At 40.3% G+C, this 18,524-nt stretch overlaps 4 protein-coding genes and 1 long non-coding RNA gene across 6 annotated transcripts; 1 reads left to right on the top strand and 4 right to left on the bottom strand.

Moving 5' to 3' along the window:
* Nucleotides 1-264: 264 nt before the first annotated feature.
* Nucleotides 265-3,589, bottom strand: LOC138122847 (enolase-phosphatase E1-like). Its single transcript, XM_069037223.1, has 5 exons — nt 3,334-3,589; nt 2,672-2,910; nt 2,364-2,617; nt 2,139-2,311; nt 265-2,051 (listed from the first exon to the last, which is right to left on the bottom strand). The coding sequence occupies exons 1-5, from the start codon at nt 3,436-3,438 to the stop codon at nt 972-974; spliced, it is 1,851 nt and encodes a 616-aa protein (XP_068893324.1). The 5' UTR covers nt 3,439-3,589; the 3' UTR covers nt 265-971.
* Nucleotides 3,590-3,904: 315 nt separating this feature from the next.
* LOC138122856 (ephrin-B1-like) lies at nt 3,905-9,844 on the bottom strand. Its single transcript, XM_069037241.1, has 2 exons — nt 9,613-9,844; nt 3,905-6,361 (listed from the first exon to the last, which is right to left on the bottom strand). The coding sequence occupies exon 2, from the start codon at nt 6,274-6,276 to the stop codon at nt 5,470-5,472; it is 807 nt and encodes a 268-aa protein (XP_068893342.1). The 5' UTR covers nt 6,277-6,361; nt 9,613-9,844; the 3' UTR covers nt 3,905-5,469.
* LOC138122867 (uncharacterized) lies at nt 8,023-9,380 on the top strand. The gene is made up of 3 exons (XR_011156639.1): nt 8,023-8,746; nt 8,823-8,888; nt 8,944-9,380. It is a non-coding gene; the product is annotated as an uncharacterized lncRNA (long non-coding RNA).
* Nucleotides 9,845-9,995: 151 nt separating the features above from the next.
* Nucleotides 9,996-13,639, bottom strand: LOC138122850 (tudor domain-containing protein 15-like). Its single transcript, XM_069037228.1, has 10 exons — nt 13,475-13,639; nt 13,212-13,367; nt 13,050-13,157; nt 12,428-13,001; nt 12,210-12,379; nt 11,584-11,782; nt 11,285-11,525; nt 10,951-11,234; nt 10,418-10,889; nt 9,996-10,367 (listed from the first exon to the last, which is right to left on the bottom strand). Exons 1-10 carry the CDS (start codon nt 13,495-13,497, stop codon nt 10,219-10,221), a joined length of 2,376 nt encoding a protein of 791 aa, XP_068893329.1. The 5' UTR covers nt 13,498-13,639; the 3' UTR covers nt 9,996-10,218.
* Nucleotides 13,640-14,049: 410 nt separating this feature from the next.
* Veneno (veneno) lies at nt 14,050-17,745 on the bottom strand. Of its 2 annotated transcripts, none has more exons than XM_069037220.1 (8): nt 17,596-17,745; nt 17,250-17,411; nt 16,336-16,443; nt 15,624-16,286; nt 14,849-15,572; nt 14,497-14,785; nt 14,286-14,447; nt 14,050-14,234 (listed from the first exon to the last, which is right to left on the bottom strand). In XM_069037220.1, exons 2-8 carry the CDS (start codon nt 17,408-17,410, stop codon nt 14,071-14,073), a joined length of 2,271 nt encoding a protein of 756 aa, XP_068893321.1. In that variant the 5' UTR covers nt 17,411; nt 17,596-17,745; the 3' UTR covers nt 14,050-14,070. The 2 variants fall into 2 exon arrangements, with proteins under 2 accessions (XP_068893321.1, XP_068893320.1); XM_069037219.1 differs by having other exon boundaries at nt 17,571-17,743.
* Nucleotides 17,746-18,524: the final 779 nt, after the last annotated feature.

Below are 18,524 nucleotides of genomic sequence, written 5' to 3' on the forward strand. Positions count from 1 at the left end.
AAGTCTTTTTTTGATTTGCATAGCGTGGGGAGATTTTTCTGAGTCTGTTTCGTTGTTGAGAACGACTCGGTTTCATGGACGATTTAAGACGCTCGCAAGCCATCGATTTTAAATTGGACGAGACGCCGGTAATGAAATTAAATTAATTTTTAGACCGAAAACGGATCTTTGTCTCGTAAAATTTTTACGACGCAATAAGAATCTCTTTGGGAGTATTTGTGTCGTGGAAAATTCGGGACGGGGTGGCGGAATGAAAAGCGTCGATAGAACACTACAAAAATTTTATTTAGGTGCTAAGTAAGTAACGTATACAATGAAATCGTAGCCGTACACATTAGGCCTGTACACCATCGCTATTGCTTAACTAAGACTCAACTGACAGGAAATACAGAACGGATGTAGTATCCCAAAATTTTTATTATTTTTTTTAATATCACATTTTTATGAGCCATAAATTGGAACAGAAATGGAACAAACACACTGGAAGCAAATTATTTTACAAACTTAATTAAATAAATGCGGATTAATAATATCAAATAACTAAAAAAAAATGAAAATAACTGCACCAGTATACGATTAGGAATGTATTAAAAAAAGCTGGCTACATAACTAAGTAAAAAAAGGACAAAACACAATTTCCTAAAACAAAAATGAGTGACACGAATTTAATACTGTTCAATGAAGTCTTAAAAAAAACGAGTATCACAAAAGTGAGATATAAAAACAGTCTTTGGGTCCAGTCTCGAGTCCGATTAAAATTTTGGCACTTTGAAAAATCGAAATTTTCAGACGACATAAAACGAATCAGAGAAAACTCACAAATACTCGACAAATACATTTTGTTTAGATGTGATATCGGGAAACCTTGATAATAAATAAAAGATGAGAAAGGAAAAAAATTGAACACTACAATATTACATTACATTTAGCTTGTATAAATATGGAACAAATAAAAAATGAATTCTCATAGTTTAAACCTCCACACTTACTGTTTTACTGTCGGCGCTCTCTTCTAACTTTTTTACTTTTACATCGCTCTCATCGTCCTTATCGACGTCGTCGGTTTTTATTTCGGCGCTTTCACCGGCATTGTTGTCAACTTCACTTTCGTCCTTGCCGTTTTCCACACCGTTAGCCAGTACACTCTTGTTTTCCTTTTCTTCAGTTTTGGTTGTCGACGTTTCGGCCTCTTCGGCTTCAGTGGTTTCGTCGCCGTTCTCCGTCGGTTTCTCGTCGGCGACTTTCGCCGCCTCGTCCGGAATGGTCTCGGTCTTTTCTTCGTCCGGTTTTTCTGATTTCGGTTCTTCGGTTGTTTTTTCTTCAGCGGCCGTTTGTGTCTCTTCCACCTTCTTCGGTTTCTCTTCTTCCGGTTTTGCCTCGTTTTCTTCCGCCGCGGAGGGTTTTGCTTCCTCCGTCGTCACCGTTTTCGCCTCATCTGACGCTGGCTTGGCCTCTTCCTTTTCGGTTGTTGGTGTCTTTTCCGACGTATCGTCTTGTGACGTCGTTGGTGCTTCCTCTGACGTCGATTTGGCAGTTTCCGTGGCCGTTTTTGTTTCTCCTTCCGTTGTTGCGTGCGCATCGTCTGCTGCTGGTTTCTCTTCCTCTGAAATTTGCATTTCTTCTGACGATTTGGTCTCTGCTGTTTGTGTTTCTTCAACTACTTTTTTTTCTTCTTTTGCTGGCGTTTGTGATTCCTCTGTTGTCGGTTTTGCTTCGTCCGTTGTTGCCTGAGCTTGTGATCCTTCCTTTGTTGCTTGTGCTTCTTTTGTTACCGGTAATATTTCTTCTGTAGATTTCTTCGCTTCGTCCGCGACAGTTTCCACTTTTTCTTCTGCCTTGGCTTCTTTCATTTCAACGTCGCCACTGCTTTCTTTTTTAGTTTCAGGTTCAGTCTTTTCAATTGAAGTTTCAGTGGGTTTTTCAGTCTCTTCAATGGCAGTTGTAGTTTTTTCAGGGGCAGAATCCACTTCCATCGATTCAGCTTTTTCTTCAACTTTTTCTGGGACTTCGGCGTTTTCAACTTCAGTTTTAAGAATCTTCGCAGGCGGTGCCTGCTCACAAAAACAAGTTTCAACAAAAATAGATTTATTAAGGCGCTCAACAGTCATAAAATTGCCGAGTACGAGATTCATTTATACCTCTGTAGAAGTCGATTGTTCTTCGTTTTTTCGTTTGGAAGTCTTATCCAGCCCTAGATCTTTGAAGGAACTGATGACGGTAAAGTCCTTGGAGATACCGTCTGGATGGGGCGGATTGCCTTCGCGGTTGATCAGGACAGCTGTAACACCTCCGGATTTGGCAGCTGTCGCTTCTGCAAAATTGCAACCGTTAAACTGATACTAAAACGAACCTCGAATACCGACCCTTGGAATCGTCAGTGATGAAGACGATCTCTTCGGGCTCGACTTTCGTTTCTTGTGCGATTTTCTTGTAACTCTCGGCCTCGGTTTTAGGTCCCACTGTTTGGTCGAAATACGTGGAAATGTGTCCAGAAAGGTCACCCTGTGTGGTATGAGAGAAAAGCAATTTCTGCGAGTCGATACTGCCCGTGGAGTAGATGGCGACGCGTCTATTCTTGGCCCAGGCTTCAAAAGCGCCAGGAACATCGTCGAAAACGCTGCAAGTACGGAAATAAGGGGGGCCAGTTTCGGGTGGGTCGAAGCCGACTTACTGTGCTTTGAGGTCGCCCTTCTCGTAACCGTCTTTGTAGATCAGGCCTTGAAGGGTCTTGAGTCCCTTGTTGGAACTCTGCTGGTCTGTTAGCGTTTTGACGCGTTCGACAGCCCCGGCGACGTCCAGGTCGGCACCGTCGTCCTTGATCTGTTGGAGACACTCCTTGACGGCTTCTTCGTCCCATTTGGCTTGGAGAAAAGCGTCGGCTTGTTTGATCACGAACGGAAACAAGGTGTCCTAGATTGTTAGAAACTGTTAATTCGGATCGCGCGAAACACGATGTTGTGTTTAAAAGACCGGTATAATCGGTGCCGTGTCGTGGCATTTTGATCGAACTGTACCTAGACAAAGATGTGAATGCACCATGCATGGAACAAGGGATTAATTTTTACCTGAGCCAAGGACAACCGGATGGTTCTTGGCGAAACACGTGTAAAAATCGAAAAGCAACAATCCCTCGACCCGAATTTACGCTAGTATCGTTGCGATTTTCCGCCGAGACGAAAAAAATCTTGGATACGTTACCACCGGTGTTGAAAAAAATCTCAAAGGAGAAACCGTCCAGCGAAAGAACGATGAATGAAATCGGCGACGAAAATTCAAAGTTGAGCGGCGGATCGCACCGGGACGACGGTGCAAGTGCCATTTTCAACAACTCACCTTAACGAAGTCGATGGAAGTCGTTGTGCCGGCAACGTCCACCAACACCAAAGAGCATTTCTCGAAGTTCACCGGAGGAGAAACACTATCGTTTTCCGAACTCATCTTCAAATCGATCCAACAAAGGAGCTTGGCGTAACGGTGGACGTTTTTGCGTGCGAATTTGCGGTTTTCTTTTAAAAAAAATTCACGATCAACGGCAACAACGGATGCAAAACGCGACCAGCTAAGAAAATGGGGAATTTCGCACTGGTGCGCATGCGTCCTCCGCTGAACCGCCAAACGATCCGACCCGGAAACGGCCGAAAGGACGATGACGCACGAACGTGCCGCCAACCGCGAAAATAACCAAAGAAAAAATTTGAAAAACACTATTTGACCCACATTCACCGGCGATTTTTTGACGAAAATTGGTACGTTCGTAACGCCCCTCGCCCACCTTTCAAGAAGATCTACGCAATTTTCTCGCATTGAGGAAAGGAGATCCGGTGTTGCGTTACCGAAATGGTAAATTGCAGGAGATTGGCGAAAATTTGAAACGTGAAGTCCCGAAACAAATAAAATCCCGTCGAAAATGGCATGTATGTATATTTATATAATTATGTATATATAGAGAGTGCATTTTACAATCGTAATACATACAGTGTGTTCACCTATTAAAATGTAACACAAAATTTCGTATGTTTAAAACCAATTACAAATATATACAGAGGCATTTCAATGAAACGGTTTTAATGAAAACATGTGGTCGATCAAAGGCGACCGTCTATACGTGTTTGCAAAATTACGAAAGTTGATCCAATAAATATGCATTTAAAACTTAAATTAACGAAGGATAGTAGTAACCTTTGCTATAGACGATTCTTTTTCGTTTTTTCTTTATAAGTTAAATATTTATCACTATGGCTTGCAATTAAAAGTACATCTGATTACAATATCGTAAAACTACTTCTCTAGACACAAATCATCTTCAAACTGGCGTTTTTAGTGCGCTGGATCGTATTATCAATTAAAGCTTGAACCATAATCACTACGTAATTTTAAAAGTGGCAAGATCGTCTGAACAGTCGTCGAGACTGATTAATAATGAGTATTGTTGAGGAGTATATTGCACAAACGTTCATCTCAGTGTGTCGATGACGTCACTTCAGGATAATTGACTCGAATTAAGTTATCTGAAGTGTTCCTTTAAGCGAGATCATCCAAAGGATTCGAAAGGAACTAGTTTTGCGTTGAATTTGACTTAACACCGAGTACAGTATTTATTTGAACAGATCATTCGTCTCTATGCTAAGGTGCTATGTCCGATCTAATGTGTCTACATAAATTAACAGAATAAATAATTAATAAATAAGTTCGTTTCATTGTGATTACGTACTACATTCGACTGGCACTAGTGTAAAAAGGAATTATAAAAAAAAAACGTGTAAAAAAAATCACAACCATAAAAGAAGTAAAACAGACGTCATAAGTACATCATACGTATGAGTGCGTGGATTGTTGTGTGTGACGTGTCCACTAAAAACGCCAGGATTATGCTATTAAGGATATTAATACTTTATATATAACACAATAAAAACTATCATCAGTCTTCACAGTTATACAAATACGCCGTTATTTTAAATGTTCAACACTGTTTATAATCTACGAAATAATCAACTGACCGAAAAATATAACATTTACACAATTTTTTTTTCTGTTTTAGTCCGTTGAATTGGTCACAATGCGGTTGGTTCCGCATTTTTATTTTATTATCTTCAGTGTCTACACCAACATATAAAAAACTGTACACCACCAATTCATATTAAGAATAATCAATTAATTGAATAAAAAATTATATTGTCAGGTTTCAGTCGTCGGTTCTCGTTTAAACGGCGACCGTAGCGGTCGCTGTCAGGACATTACTAAAATATACACATTAAAGTCGAGGACTGGTTCGATCGAAAAACCGACGAGCGAAAATCAGAAGTGGGAACAATAATTTACCTTAATCGACTAATAGTTACCAATATTTATATAAAATTAGGATAGTTTTAGGTCGTTTTTTTCATTTCATTATAATTTTATGACAGTACATTATTAAACACACCAAAGGGACACGTAACGTTTTTCCTCTTATCTAACCGTGAAAAATTTTCATCGCATCGCGAAAACCACCACGGTGACCGCACACGACACCAACAGATTCACTCGGCGAGCGACGCCGCCGCCGCCGCCGCCCAACGTGAGTTCTTCGCTCTTACCGACCTCGTTGGGATGTTTGTTACTGTACGTTTTGGACTTTTTCGTCGTCGTTGTCGGCGGCTGCGTGCTCGTCGTCGTCGTCGTGCTCGTCGTGGTGGTCCTCGGCGACGTGACCGGCCACCATCTCGACACGGTGACGGGCGCCGGCGGCGGCGACGTCGGCGTCGGTCCCCACACCTTGAACACGATCTTCATGTTGTGCGTGGTGCAGCGTCCGCCTATTCGCCGGTGCAGGTCGTCGCTGGTCGACGTCGAGATGAAGTAGTAGTCGTGGCCGGGGAGGAACTCCAACCCTCCCGGTTGCGGCGTGAAAGGCCTGAACGTTATCGTGAAGTACATCAGCTTGTACGGTTTGTCGCAGACGGCGATGATGCGCGGGTTCGGGTTCGTTATCCGACACGTTTCGTATTCGTCTTTGGACACGTTGTAGATGATGTACTTCTCCATCTCTTCGTCTCGCGTGCCCGGGACGTACACCGGACAGATCAGGTTCACCTGGTCGTACTCGAACTTGAGGTTGTAGCGATTCACGTCGATGATGTTGTCGGTGTTGTCGATGCGAAATATGGGGTTCGAGGAGTTCCAGTGTATCGTGTAGAACTTGGCGCTGCTCGGAATCGTTGCCGTTACGAAACTGTGTAGGCTGAACGTTAACAGGATCAGGCCGTTGAGAAGGACACCGCTCGCTTGCCAGACCATCGTGATTCGTTCCTCTTGACTTTTGGCGTTAAATCGGCTCCCGCTAACACGGTTTTTACATGTCTCCTCGCCGAGGTGCCTCAACCTAAAAACACACACACTTTAATCACAATTAAACGAAAATTAACGGATCCTGTTTACACAGAAAACATGACATTTTCTTGTGAGCACAGGAGGGAATTAAAATTATTCTATTTGCTCGCAGGATCACCGATAACTATTACTGTCATCGCGTCGTGTTCAATGAATGCCTCGAATATTTCTTATGCAACACCAGAAAAGAATTTACGGTTCGCAATCGAACGTGTTATTAGTTTCATTACGGTGAGTCGACCAGTATTGTGTAATTATTGACTCTCGGCTGTTTCAACAAAATACCTTCGTCTACTAACTGAGTTTTAAAAATTCACCCCTTCTAACGACGCGTCGTCGAAGGAAATTGATTACAAGTTTTACCACCTGACAAATATGCTTAATTGTTTTCTTTCAGTTGTGGATTGACGAACTGACAAGAAAAAAATTTGAATCCTGTCAACAACTCCAGATCGATACGATTTTTCTTTTGATATCCCTCTCCCACCCATTCTTATCGCCGGTCATTCAAAAGACGTTTTAAATACTCGTAGTGTCTGTTTTGACATGTTTCAATAACGTCAAACACGAACTCGACCCTGTGGAACGCCGTTGTCGAGTTATTGTGATGATCCGTAACACAGTTTTTTAAATGAATCGGTGGAGAATGTTACGTACGACGGAATCTAGTACTCGTGCAAATCCCAGTAAAAATCATTCATCGATGGGTCTCGATCGAAGTCGTTATCGAAATACTTTCGTCCTCTGATTAGGGTGGTAGAAACGGTTGCCTAAAAGTGAAGCTACCGACCTCGTCTATGCCACTCGTCGGTGTTCTGCAGGGCTTGGGTGGTTGTCATGGCGATGGTGAAGCCACGCGCTGGCTTCAAAGCTATTAACTTCCTGCTTTTTATAATATCCAAATCGAAAAAATTAGGTGAAGCATCACTCGAGCTGACACCTGACAATTCGCCAATTCCGAAGTCGAACACAAGTGGCCGTTCGACGTGTGAAAACAAACAAAAAGCGAAAAAAATTGTTCAATCAAGAGAACAGCCTTGAGCGCCCACCACGCCGATCCCTTGCAACAAAACAAACACCATAAAATGATTATTCCGACAAATGAAAAGAGTACCGCAAACGCAATTCGGAAGCAAAAGGAAACAAAACGAGATGCGAGATCATGAAAAGTCATCATGCGTCGATGGAAAGAAACGCAAGAAAAATACGAGATGCACGGATAAGGCGCACGCGGCGGTTTCCGGTTCTAGTTTCGTGAACTTTGACAAAAATTGCCACCGAGCCGATTCCGCCGATAATTGCGGCGACTACGCCGTTTTAAACGGACGAGTTCGAGTTCCATTTGTGGGATTGAAAATGTCGCATCTGGACGAGTATTCGATCGGATTTTTCGACGGGGACGATCAAACGACCAACCGACAACTCGCCGAAGACATCGAGTTATGGAAAACGCGATAGCGCGAACAGCACGGGTCCACGAGGGGAGCCCTGCGGCGTCCTGCATGAAATTTCGAGAATCAAAACGATTAATTGGGACATCAGATGGCGACCGGGCCCGGACCCGCTAATATGGAAATCGTATTGATGAGGTCGCAATTCATCCTCTCCGCTCGTGGAATTCCAACAACAATGGATCTTTTTCATATCAAAACGTGCGATTTTATTTGCAACGGATTAGTCGGTCCGCTTAAAAATATGGAAGTCGTCGACGTTCCCAGAAGGTTCTCGGACCGGTACAAAGGATGCGAATAACGAGATTATTAAAATTATTGCAAAATGGTCTATCACATTCGTTATGGACGTTTGTTAAATTATGGTCGTGTAGTCCCAACGACTTCCTCATTTTCAGATTGCGTTTAAAAACGAAATTAACTAACCATTTAATGGTTCTTAATTAAGTACTTCCACCGGCTTAAAATACCATATTTACGACCAAGACACCATTTATGCTGTTACGATAAGCACAATAATTATGTTCGAGGGAATGCGCAAAAAATTCAAATGAAATTTATTCGACGAGATTTACACCGCTCCTATTTTATGCACGTGCTTTTCGAATTAAAAGCGCCAGGTCAACTTGCAGAATATGAAAAATGGGACATCTAGCTTAAAATTTGCTTTGTGGTTCAAAAAGCTGCACGGTTTTCACGGGATAATGCAATACGATTGTTTTTGGTGGATGTGACAGACCGTAGATGTCATGTTGGACGTTGATGCGGTCTTTCCCAGGGCTTTAAAAATAAAAATTGGCCGTGCTCGATGGCACACGAAAAAAATATTCCACGAAGTGACGGGACAAGGAAGAAAATAGTTTCGGGGTCATCGTGTTCGAGGAGGTAACACACCATAAATGCGCCGGAATTCCGTCACATTTCGTGTAAGAAATGGTAGAAAAATAGCAATCATTAACGTTGCATTTGTTTCCGATTTTTTTTCCAAAAAACTGTTTACAGCTGACTGTATCGGCGAATCACTTTTAGCGGAGAGAAAGCCAGAAAAATGTACAAAAACGAGACTCGGTGAATTGCATTTTTTTTTCTTGTTTTATTTATCTCACGCTGTTGTTTTAATTAGTGTCCAGGAATGGAGGCAATAAAATGGGTTTAGAAAAACATAAATACCTTATGTTGGATGTTAATGAAGAACTGTCAGCGCTGCTAATTAACACACAACGTGCGGATGATGGTTAATAAAATGAATTTGGTTGTAAATAAAGCCGCCGTTCGAGTAAATCGACAGAGATGGGTCTTCCGTGGGGTTGAGGTCGTAAATTGTGGAAAAAAGATGCAAGAGTGGCGAATCGGGGCCGGTGTCGAGGTGTCGAAACGGACGAAGAAGAAATCCACGGTGGAAACGTCGCGATTGCATGGGACATGAATGAAATATGAGCCGAAAAATTCGATTACAATGGAAGAGATTAAAATGGAAATTGATTATTGGCATTATCACGAATCGTAAATAACTCGGAAACGTATTAAGCGACCGAATACCAATTAAAATTTCGACACGCCTTTTCCACTTATTAAAATACAATTCGAATCGGGTAAATTGATAAACCGATTTGCAACATCGGATTTTTCCCCCAAGATCGAACCGACGATTTTCCGACAGGGAAAACGGCCAAGGGTCGCCACCTCGCCGATGGTTGTGCCGTAACGTTAAATAATTCATCGGCAATTGATCAATAAATCAAATTACAATTCATAAAAAATATACAAAGGTGATTGATAAGACATGGCTTACCTATTGTTAAAAGTATATGGTTCATAATTGGAAAAGAAACATGGCAAACCCTCCCGAAAAGCACTCACACATCGAGTCGCACGACGCACATTATGTTAAATTGTGTTTGCTGAACATATTATTTAGAAATACGCCACAATTATGTTAGAAATGTAACGAAAACACATCATAAAGTCGGGTTCTTACACCAACATTCCATTGCCATTTTGTCACTCAGCTTCTCTCGCCGATCGCGGCGACACCTGACGGCGACCTACACAAACGGCAACATTACAGGGAACGACCTCGGCAAAATGCTAAACGACCTTAAGGTGGGCTCACACCGCACCGATGTTCCTCTCAAGACGACCGACGAGCAATTGGATTAAAATCAGTGGAAAACGTATCTTAAGTTTTTTTTATTAAACTCCTGTATATAAATGAAGAACCGAGACAGATGAGATTGCATAATGAGTATGTACTTCTTTGTCCAGAATGTTAACAAAACCTTGTTTTCGATTTATAACCAAAATCAACGAAATACAAATGACAATAAAGGAGAATTCTTAAAATACAGAAACACTTGTCATACTTTAAAATACAAAAATTAAAAAAGTGAACTTATTATTATACATCCTTCTGGACTGCATCATACAAATCGGGAATCTCGATCTCGTAGGATTGACCGTTGTATTTTTTAATATTCATTTTGTAGGTATTTCCGTCGATCACGTGTTTTTTCAACAGTACGTCGATATTTTCAACTCGTGGCAAACCTGCAATCATTCATCAAGGCAAGAACTCGACACCCTCGGGATATACTGACCGACTAGCTTACAGGGAACTCCCAAAACGGGAGTTTCCTTTTCTTCGCCGGACAATTTTCGTAACTCTTCCAAATTTAAAAATGCCAAGTTGCCGAAATCTATAAACTGAACTTCGTATCGGCCGTTCATCAAACGAAGCACTACGCATCTCGACCAGCAGTCCTGATATATCCCGAAACACACTTCGCCGACGATCGGCTCGTACGGTCGGTCGTCTTCCAATTCTGTCTTGCAAATGACGTCTATGTGATTTCCTAGTTCTTCCTCGGACCCGATGGTAACGTTTTCCGCGTCGCGGTAGGTCTGCAACATGTACTCGCCGGCACCCAATTCAGGTTTAAAATGTTTCATGCTTGACAGCAAAACTCTGTCCGAATGTTGACTTGGCGGTTTTACTTTTTGAGATGGCGGTTTTAGTTTTTGAGATAGCAGTTCGTCGCCCAGTTGCAAATCAAAATCGCCATTCAGTACCTCGAATAAGAAAAGGAATCAATTAATTATTACGCATTTAATTTTAAAGTACTGAACTCACCACAGTAGCCTTGGTTCTGGAAGTGATAAGATCTTGAATAAGTTTCCCGGATTGATCGTTCAATTCTTTGAGTTTTGGCGTGAGAATATAGGTGGTGGGTTCTTGACTCAGCGACTCAGTAATATGATTGACTGACGTCAACGGTACAGTAACTGTTTCGCAGTAATCAAGTAACTCAATATTTACCGAATTGCCTTGAACATTGGAGACGATTCCTCTTTGTAATTTGTCTTTTACAGTGCACAATACCAACTGTTGTTTGTCAACCTCCTCGACGGGTTTAGCTGGAATTACACGTTAACGCCGACACCAATAGCATCGCTTCAAAACGAACCTGTCACGCCCCCTATAGACTTTTCGATTTGTCTCAACTTATCGTAACACTCTTTGGTTCTAAGAGCTAATTTCCCCTCAACTTCGGATATCACCATCACTCTTTGACCGTGTTCGAGTTCGCATAACTGTTTCGGTTTCCCAAAATATACATTTACCGTCGAAGTTGTATCGACTTTTGGGGAAACAGAGCCGTTAACGTCTGTGATAATACGGTCAACATAATATGAACCGTTTTCATGCTAAAAATAATTTTAAAAAAATAAACTGGATACGGGACCGAAAAATTAAAAAAATTACCCGTTTTTTAATTTTGATTCTGAGATTTTCATACACTGTAGGTGTATACTCTAAAGTGTTGAATAAAATTTTCACTGCCTGCGCTGGGATTTTATTTAAATCTTCAGACGCTTCTTTAAGATCTTGTACTTGCGCGGTGTTTCCATAGTCGACGAAAAACACTCTCAGAGGCTTGAATTTTATAATTCTGCACCGGCACCTGTTTTTTTTTTTCAATTAGATTACGAATAAATTACGCAAGGTGAAAAGAAAATGACTTGAAATAGTTATTTGGTTACTAGTCCAGAAAATGACATTTTGCGAGTGTGAGTGGTATTGCGTAGCCAAGGCGCCTAGCCGCGGCGGAACACGAGCACTCGCAAAACATTTTCTGGACGTGTAATCCACAAAATTTTTCATGCCGACAAATTTAAATCATTTTTAAAAAGTAAATAATTATTATTAATTAATTCAACCAAAGTAATTTCCATGTCAAACTTTATTGACATTTAAGAATCAATGCTGCCAGCCCATTCTCTAACGAATTTTTAACCAAAGTCACTTTTGTAAGTACTAGGCCGTTCCCGGCGGATTTTGAATCATGCAAAACCGTCGATAACGGCCGGCGGCATGAAAAGATTATTTACCATAAACCATCGTCTTGTGCCAGATAAAGTTTGTTGTATACATATTTTGAGACAACTGGCTGTTTTGCCACACATTCTTTAATTTTAGCGGCGATTTCTAGCAAATCATCGGCGTGGTCGGCGTCCTGAACCCAATAGTTATTCTGTTTTTCTACAAATGAAACTAAAACCTAAAAGCAAGTCATAAAAAATGTTCAAGAAAAATTTTAACTTATTACATTGTGTTCTGTTTTGTCCAGTGTAATTGGCTCCAACCTTTTTATCTCTTCTTTATTATCGGCGCCATCTAAATTGCGTTTTTGATTAGAGTCAGTTGCTGAATTTGGCAGCTGAACGTGATTGAAACTGTTGGGCTTTCTCAGTTCCAACGGTACATTTGGATTAGGAGATGTTTTTGATTCGAATGACGTATTTGGACTATATAATTTCTGTACAAAACTGTTACTTTTTTCGGAAGGGGGATAGTCAGGAGAATGACTTCTAGGTATTGAATTATCTTCTCCGCTAAACGAATTCCTTTGTCTGGTAGAATCCACTAAATTATTTTTTTTTAAGTCTTGGCTTAAACTGTTGTCAAACGAACAGACGACCGAAGCGGGACTTTTTTTCTTGGTGAATCCCCTAAACTGATGATCATGGATATCCAAGTTTTCATTTTGCACAGTTACAGACTGCTTCAAGTTAGGAGTAATAGAAGATACAGGAGTAGTCTCTACTAAATGATTCTTAAAATTACTGGTGGGAGTACTCATTCTTGTATCATTTTGACCCCCAGTGAGCATCTTTTTACACCTGCAATTATCATTTACAAAATGATTTGAAAAATTAGTCGATAATTACTTGTTTATGCTCTCCAATATATCATTTTCCTTGAATGTGATTTTATTTTCAAGCATGTAAGTTTGTGCTGACTGCAACATATACATATCGAATTCCTTACTGAACTGACTAAAAACGATAGAAGTATAATGAAACGTTCAAGCGATCGTTACAAAACCGTACTTGTCGTCAATCAACAGTTTGCCATATTGGCTCTTTTTGTACAACCGGAACCCCATTTCTTTTAACTCGTCGATTGGAATTACAATTTGTCCAGTCTTTTCGCACACGTAAACTCTTACATCGTGTCCGTAAATATTTACGTAACCCTTGTCTTCACTGAAAAGGTAAAAAACGCCAAAATTCAGATAAAAGTTGAGGGCAAAAAAGTTAGGTTATGTATTCCAGATCATCGATAACTTGATTCATAATAATTTGGAGCTCACCTGTAATTGGACTTTTGGGCCATGGTTTTTGTAAAAATTTTGACGCAATTAATCGAAAAATGAAAGTTAAAAAAAAACCTGCTTTTTATCGCTAATGCCGTCGATGCACATGCAAAACCCAATCGAAACGCGCTATTTTGAACTGGCAAACGCACGCACAGGACGCACGTGTAAGAGCGAATAACGTGGAGACGGAACTACCAATCAAAATGAACAAATTCACCGCGAAATTTAAAAATGTCCGACCTGAGATTATAACTTTTGAAGCAATTGTTTCCAAAACAATAAATTTTCAAATATTGATTTAAGGTAAACACCGTTCACGTTGTTTTGGCATAATGGGAGGCCATGCACTAGACATTGACGCTATTTATAACCTCAAACTTAGAAAAACACAACTTAATTGAACAGACAACTTTAATTAAATTAAATGCAAAATGTCCATGGCCTCCCATTATGCCAAAACAACGTGAATGCATTTTCTAATAAATTCAAATTCTCCATCCCTTGGTTTTGTATTTTTTTTTTTTGTAATTTGCCATTTAAAAGGAATGTAGGGGTAAAATTAAAAAATGTAATACGAAACTTTCATATATTTATTCTCGCTTCAGATCACAGTTGTCCTTAATTTTTTGATAAACTGACGGTATTTCTACTTGGCACTTGCCCTCATCGATGCACTTCACGTCGACGTTGTATATTTCTCCCTCAATGATTATATTTTTGAGTAAATCTTCAACGTTCTGATCCTTTGGCAAACCTAAAAAAAAATTCGGTTAAATCGTTTCAAATTGACGAATTGATCACTCACCGATTAATTTACACGGAAGCGCTAACGGCGGTACTTGTCTACTTTGTTCATCCAGTTTTCGCAAGTTTTCCTTCTTGATAATTTCGACGTTCCCAAAGTCAAGCAACAGTACTTCGTACTCCGAATTTAAAATCCGAGATACGACACACCTGTACCACTGGTCTGGAAAATAAATTTGTGTATCTTTCTTTCAAAACGACAAATAACTCACCGACGTAAAAACACAAGCAAACTTCTTTCACGGTAGGACTGTACGGTTCGTCATCTTCAATTTCTGATCTCAACACGTAATCTATGTGATTTTGCAACTCCTCGCTCGGAACCAAAGCGAAGTCGCTGCTTGATCTGTAACAACCGCACAAGTACGGTTTTATACCGAATTCGGGCTTGTACGGTTTTATGTCTTGGAGTAGGACTCTTTTGCCGACTTCTTCTTTAAGTTGTTCTGACAACAGTTGAGTTCCGTCGAATAAATCTATTTCATCGTCAAATCCCAATTCCTACAAGCCCCAACGGCAAATCGCCGATTAAAATGGCAACGGTTTACTGGAAAACATACTAACCAATCGAAACTTTTTCCTTTTTTCTATGTGCTCTCCTATGACCGCTTTTGCGGCCTCATCATACTCTAGTTCTTGAAAACCTGCCAGTTTGCCTCCTACGCAATAGGTGACCGGTTCACGACTCAGTTCTTCACTGATCGTCTTCAACATCTTCAACTCGACCTTGGAGCTCTCCAAATAATCCAAAAGTTCGATTTCTGCTCCAGTTTGGTGGACTTTAGTGACGATCGCTCTGTCGAACTTGTCTTTATTCCTCTGGCACAAGACCAACTGATTGACTTTCACATTTTGGACGGGACCGGCAGTTTTGACGTAATTCTCGATAGCCTTTTCTATTTCTTTCATCTTTTCGAAGCATTCCCTAGTCCTCAGATACAACAGGCCATTTTTCTCCCGCATGATCACCACACTCTGCCGGTCTTGTGGCGAGGAAAAATACGGTGGCCTCGTGAAATAACTTTGAGTTTTGTTAGCTGGCTTCAGGGGACTCTTCAATATGTTGACAAAGAAGGTACCGTCCTTGTTCCGCATGAAACGTTTCATTCGAATTTCATCTTCTAAACGAGGCTCGTATTCGGACACCTTGAAGGTGATGCGGACCGCCAAACACGGAATCTTGGCCATTTCGTCGGACACTTCCTTTATCTCGTTTACTTCGGCCACGTTTCCATAATCCAAGAAAAATACCGTCAACGGAGTGAACTTCGTGATCTTGCATCTAAACCTACGTCATCAATTAAAATCTAAACTGATTTTTTGATTTTTTCGTTTTTACCAACAACCCTCGTCTTGCGCCATGTACACCTTATCCATCTCCCACGGTTTTGAGGCCACCTTCTGAAATGTCGCCTCCTCGTTGATTTTCACGTGAACGCTGTTCAACAGCTCGTCGTTGACTTTATCTCTCACCCAAATACAGTTAGGTTTGTCTATTTGAGTGACCACGACGTCGTGTTCCTCTGCATCCATGTCGTATGAAAATTTGCCTTTCGGCGGACGCACTTCCGGTGGACCTTCTCTTGACTTCTCCGGACTATTTTTCTTGTTTGGCTTCGGTTTGCCGCTGTTGAAATTCTTCTTAATACTACCGCTACTAGTGCTACTGCTGCTGCTCCAATCACCACTTTCAACGATTTGATTCTTTTGTTCGGCGAGGCGATTTTTCAAGTCATGTTTTCTACTTTGCGAAGACTTTTCATTGGGATTTTGTCTTTTCTCGATTTTTAGATTGGTGTTTTTGGTTTCCTTCAAAAACGACAGCTGTTGGGGTGACATGATGGGCGATTTTCGGGGCAGACCGGTTGACGGTGGTGTAACCTCAGGAGTGTTTTTCACTTGAATTAAAATTTCATCATCAGACCTTTTTTCTATTGATCTGTTTTTCAAAAAACTGGGTTGGGGAGTTGCAGTTCTGTTTCCGGACAAAACAGTTTTACAACTACAAGTTAAACATTTTTAAGACAAGAAACATCACTTGCAAAACATACTTCTCAATGCTCCTTATAATCTGTTCTTGACTAAATGAAATTTTATTGTTCAACATGTAAGACTTGGCTGATTCCAACATGTAATTGATAAAGTCACCATCAAAGTCTCTAAAATATGATTGGTACAATTACTTCAACATAACTTCCTTCGGTCATTGTTTACTTTAGACTCCAGTCGCTGCGTGAGGGGACATTAGGTGGGGATGTGCAGCAAGGCTATTACGTTCGACCGTTCTGTGGTTGGACCAGGTCCATTTATTCGTACATAAGAATGTTTGCTATTGGTTGGATATTTGAACCGCGCAAGTTTCCCCCACCAAATGTCCCTTCAGCCGCCAACAGAACTTTACCTACTTGTGGAATTTTCGCGTTTTTTCTTGCTAGACAGCCTCAGAGCGTCCTCCTGCATCGTTTCCCACCAGTCAAACCTTGTGCAAATGAATTTTCCTTGCCCTTTAGTTATACTACACATTGATGCGACCTTGAAACACAACAAGAGAAAAAGAGGGGCATTTGCAGAAGGTTTGAGTGGTGGGAAACGATGTAGGAGGACGCCCTACGTGTGTCTGGCCAGAAAAAACGTGAAAATTACACAAGTAGCTAAAGTAAACAATTACCCTTACTTCTTACTCTGTCAATAATGAAAGATGTGCAACAAGTGTTATCACTGGGACCTTAGAATTTTTTATTTAAACAGAATCCATACTTTAATAAAGTAGGTCAACAGTTCATTTCAGAATATTTTATACAAATAAATTTAGATAACTTTTAAAGAAGATGGATATTTAATTTGCCAGTTTAATGTAATTTAGACAAACAAATAAGGCATAAAAAATGACAAATTGATTGGCCAAATGCAGCTGCATCAACAGCAATTTCTTAAAGATTCTCATGAAACAATCTTCGAATCATACTTTTCTTTTGCGGAAAGTTTCGCATATTGACTCTTTTGATAGATGCCCACGCCAGTTTGTTTCAACTCGGACAATGGAAATGCCGCTTCGTTATTTTTTCCAACTGAAATCGTCGTAATTTCGCGACCGTGGATGTCCACAAATTTATTGTCATCTTGCATTCTAAAACAAAAAAAAAATCGTAAACTCCTACTAATCGTGTTACATTCGCACGTTTATTTTAAAGGCACGATGAAATGAAGTTATAATAAAAAATTCAATACGAAAATGATGAACTTGAAAACGTTCACGCGCAATTAAAAAAAAATGTACCGCACCGACCTTATATTAAAGTCGTTCATCTTACTTGCACGTCAAAAAACCACTCCACAAAATCAACAAACAGTTTGTATTTTAGTCAATAACGCAATTACAAAACAGACACTTTTTGAATTGCAACATTAGGGTTATGTTGAAAGAAAATTTCGCCGGACGCCCCCTCTACAGGAAAGTCACGTCATTAAGTATTAAATGTCAATAGATTAACATGGCGCCAAATTCAAATATAAATAGTGCTGCAGTTGGTAGATTTTTAATCAAATTGTGTACACGTTGTGCTTTTGTAAAATTTCAGGTCACGTAAATATAAATAAAATGTTTTAAATTACGCCTTGCTGGTCACTTTCGGCGAATATATGCGTGAAGGTTATTGTTCGCTTGGCCCAAATTTGTTGCTATTTTCATTGTCGTTTAACTTTGATAATAATAAAATCGACTAAGACAACCGCGTGGTAGATGTCTGACTTAAAAATATTGTTCTTGGGGTTATTTTTAAAGCTGCATGACGCATAAGTGTTTCTCACGAAACCTCCGTCAGTTCAACTTTCTGACGTACGCCGTGTTTTGAAAAAAATTGTTTGGTTCCTGTTAAGAGAAATTGTAAAATAACTACTTTTTGTAAATTCCGCCCAAAAAAGAAGCACAAATAGAAGAGATTTTATTTGACAGCGACTTAAATTTATCCTGTAATTCCCAATGTTATGTTATGTATTATTTTATTTGTTCGGTAATGTAACATTTTTGTTTCGTCGTTATGTATCTTTTATACAACACGAAGGACTGTGACGTTAAAAGCGTCATCGTTCTAAATACCGCAGTACGAACAATCAATTGAAGAATCCCAATCACTTCCTGCGGCAAAATGGTCAGATGATGAAAGGCATCCATCCAATAAATCGCGGAGTTAAAAATAAAGAGAGCACTTCGCACAAACCGATAAACATGACACAATGACAT

Source organism: Tenebrio molitor, chromosome 2 (genome assembly GCF_963966145.1).
Source record: "Tenebrio molitor chromosome 2, icTenMoli1.1, whole genome shotgun sequence".
Classification (NCBI taxonomy): Eukaryota; Metazoa; Arthropoda; class Insecta; order Coleoptera; family Tenebrionidae; genus Tenebrio; species Tenebrio molitor.

Excerpts from the sequence above, each read along its gene's own strand:
- LOC138122847 (XM_069037223.1), bottom strand. The coding sequence starts at position 3,438 with ATGAGTTCGGAAAACGATAGTGTTTCTCCTCCGGTGAACTTCGAGAAA. Across the intron at positions 2,618-2,671 it reads AAGGGCGACCTCAAAGCACA|CGTTTTCGACGATGTTCCTG; the intron begins GTAAGTCGGCTT and ends CCGTACTTGCAG. Across the intron at positions 2,312-2,363 it reads CATCACTGACGATTCCAAGG|AAGCGACAGCTGCCAAATCC; the intron begins GTCGGTATTCGA and ends GCAATTTTGCAG.
- LOC138122856 (XM_069037241.1), bottom strand. The coding sequence starts at position 6,276 with ATGGTCTGGCAAGCGAGCGGTGTCCTTCTCAACGGCCTGATCCTGTTA.
- LOC138122850 (XM_069037228.1), bottom strand. The coding sequence starts at position 13,497 with ATGGCCCAAAAGTCCAATTACAG. Across the intron at positions 13,158-13,211 it reads AAACTGTTGATTGACGACAA|TCAGTTCAGTAAGGAATTCG; the intron begins GTACGGTTTTGT and ends TATCGTTTTTAG. Across the intron at positions 11,526-11,583 it reads GAATCAAAATTAAAAAACGG|CATGAAAACGGTTCATATTA; the intron begins GTAATTTTTTTA and ends AATTATTTTTAG.
- Veneno (XM_069037219.1), bottom strand. The coding sequence starts at position 17,590 with ATGAACGACTTTAATATAAG. Across the intron at positions 16,444-17,249 it reads AAACTTTCCGCAAAAGAAAA|AGACTTTGATGGTGACTTTA; the intron begins GTATGATTCGAA and ends ATCATATTTTAG. Across the intron at positions 15,573-15,623 it reads GCGCAAGACGAGGGTTGTTG|GTTTAGATGCAAGATCACGA; the intron begins GTAAAAACGAAA and ends TTGATGACGTAG.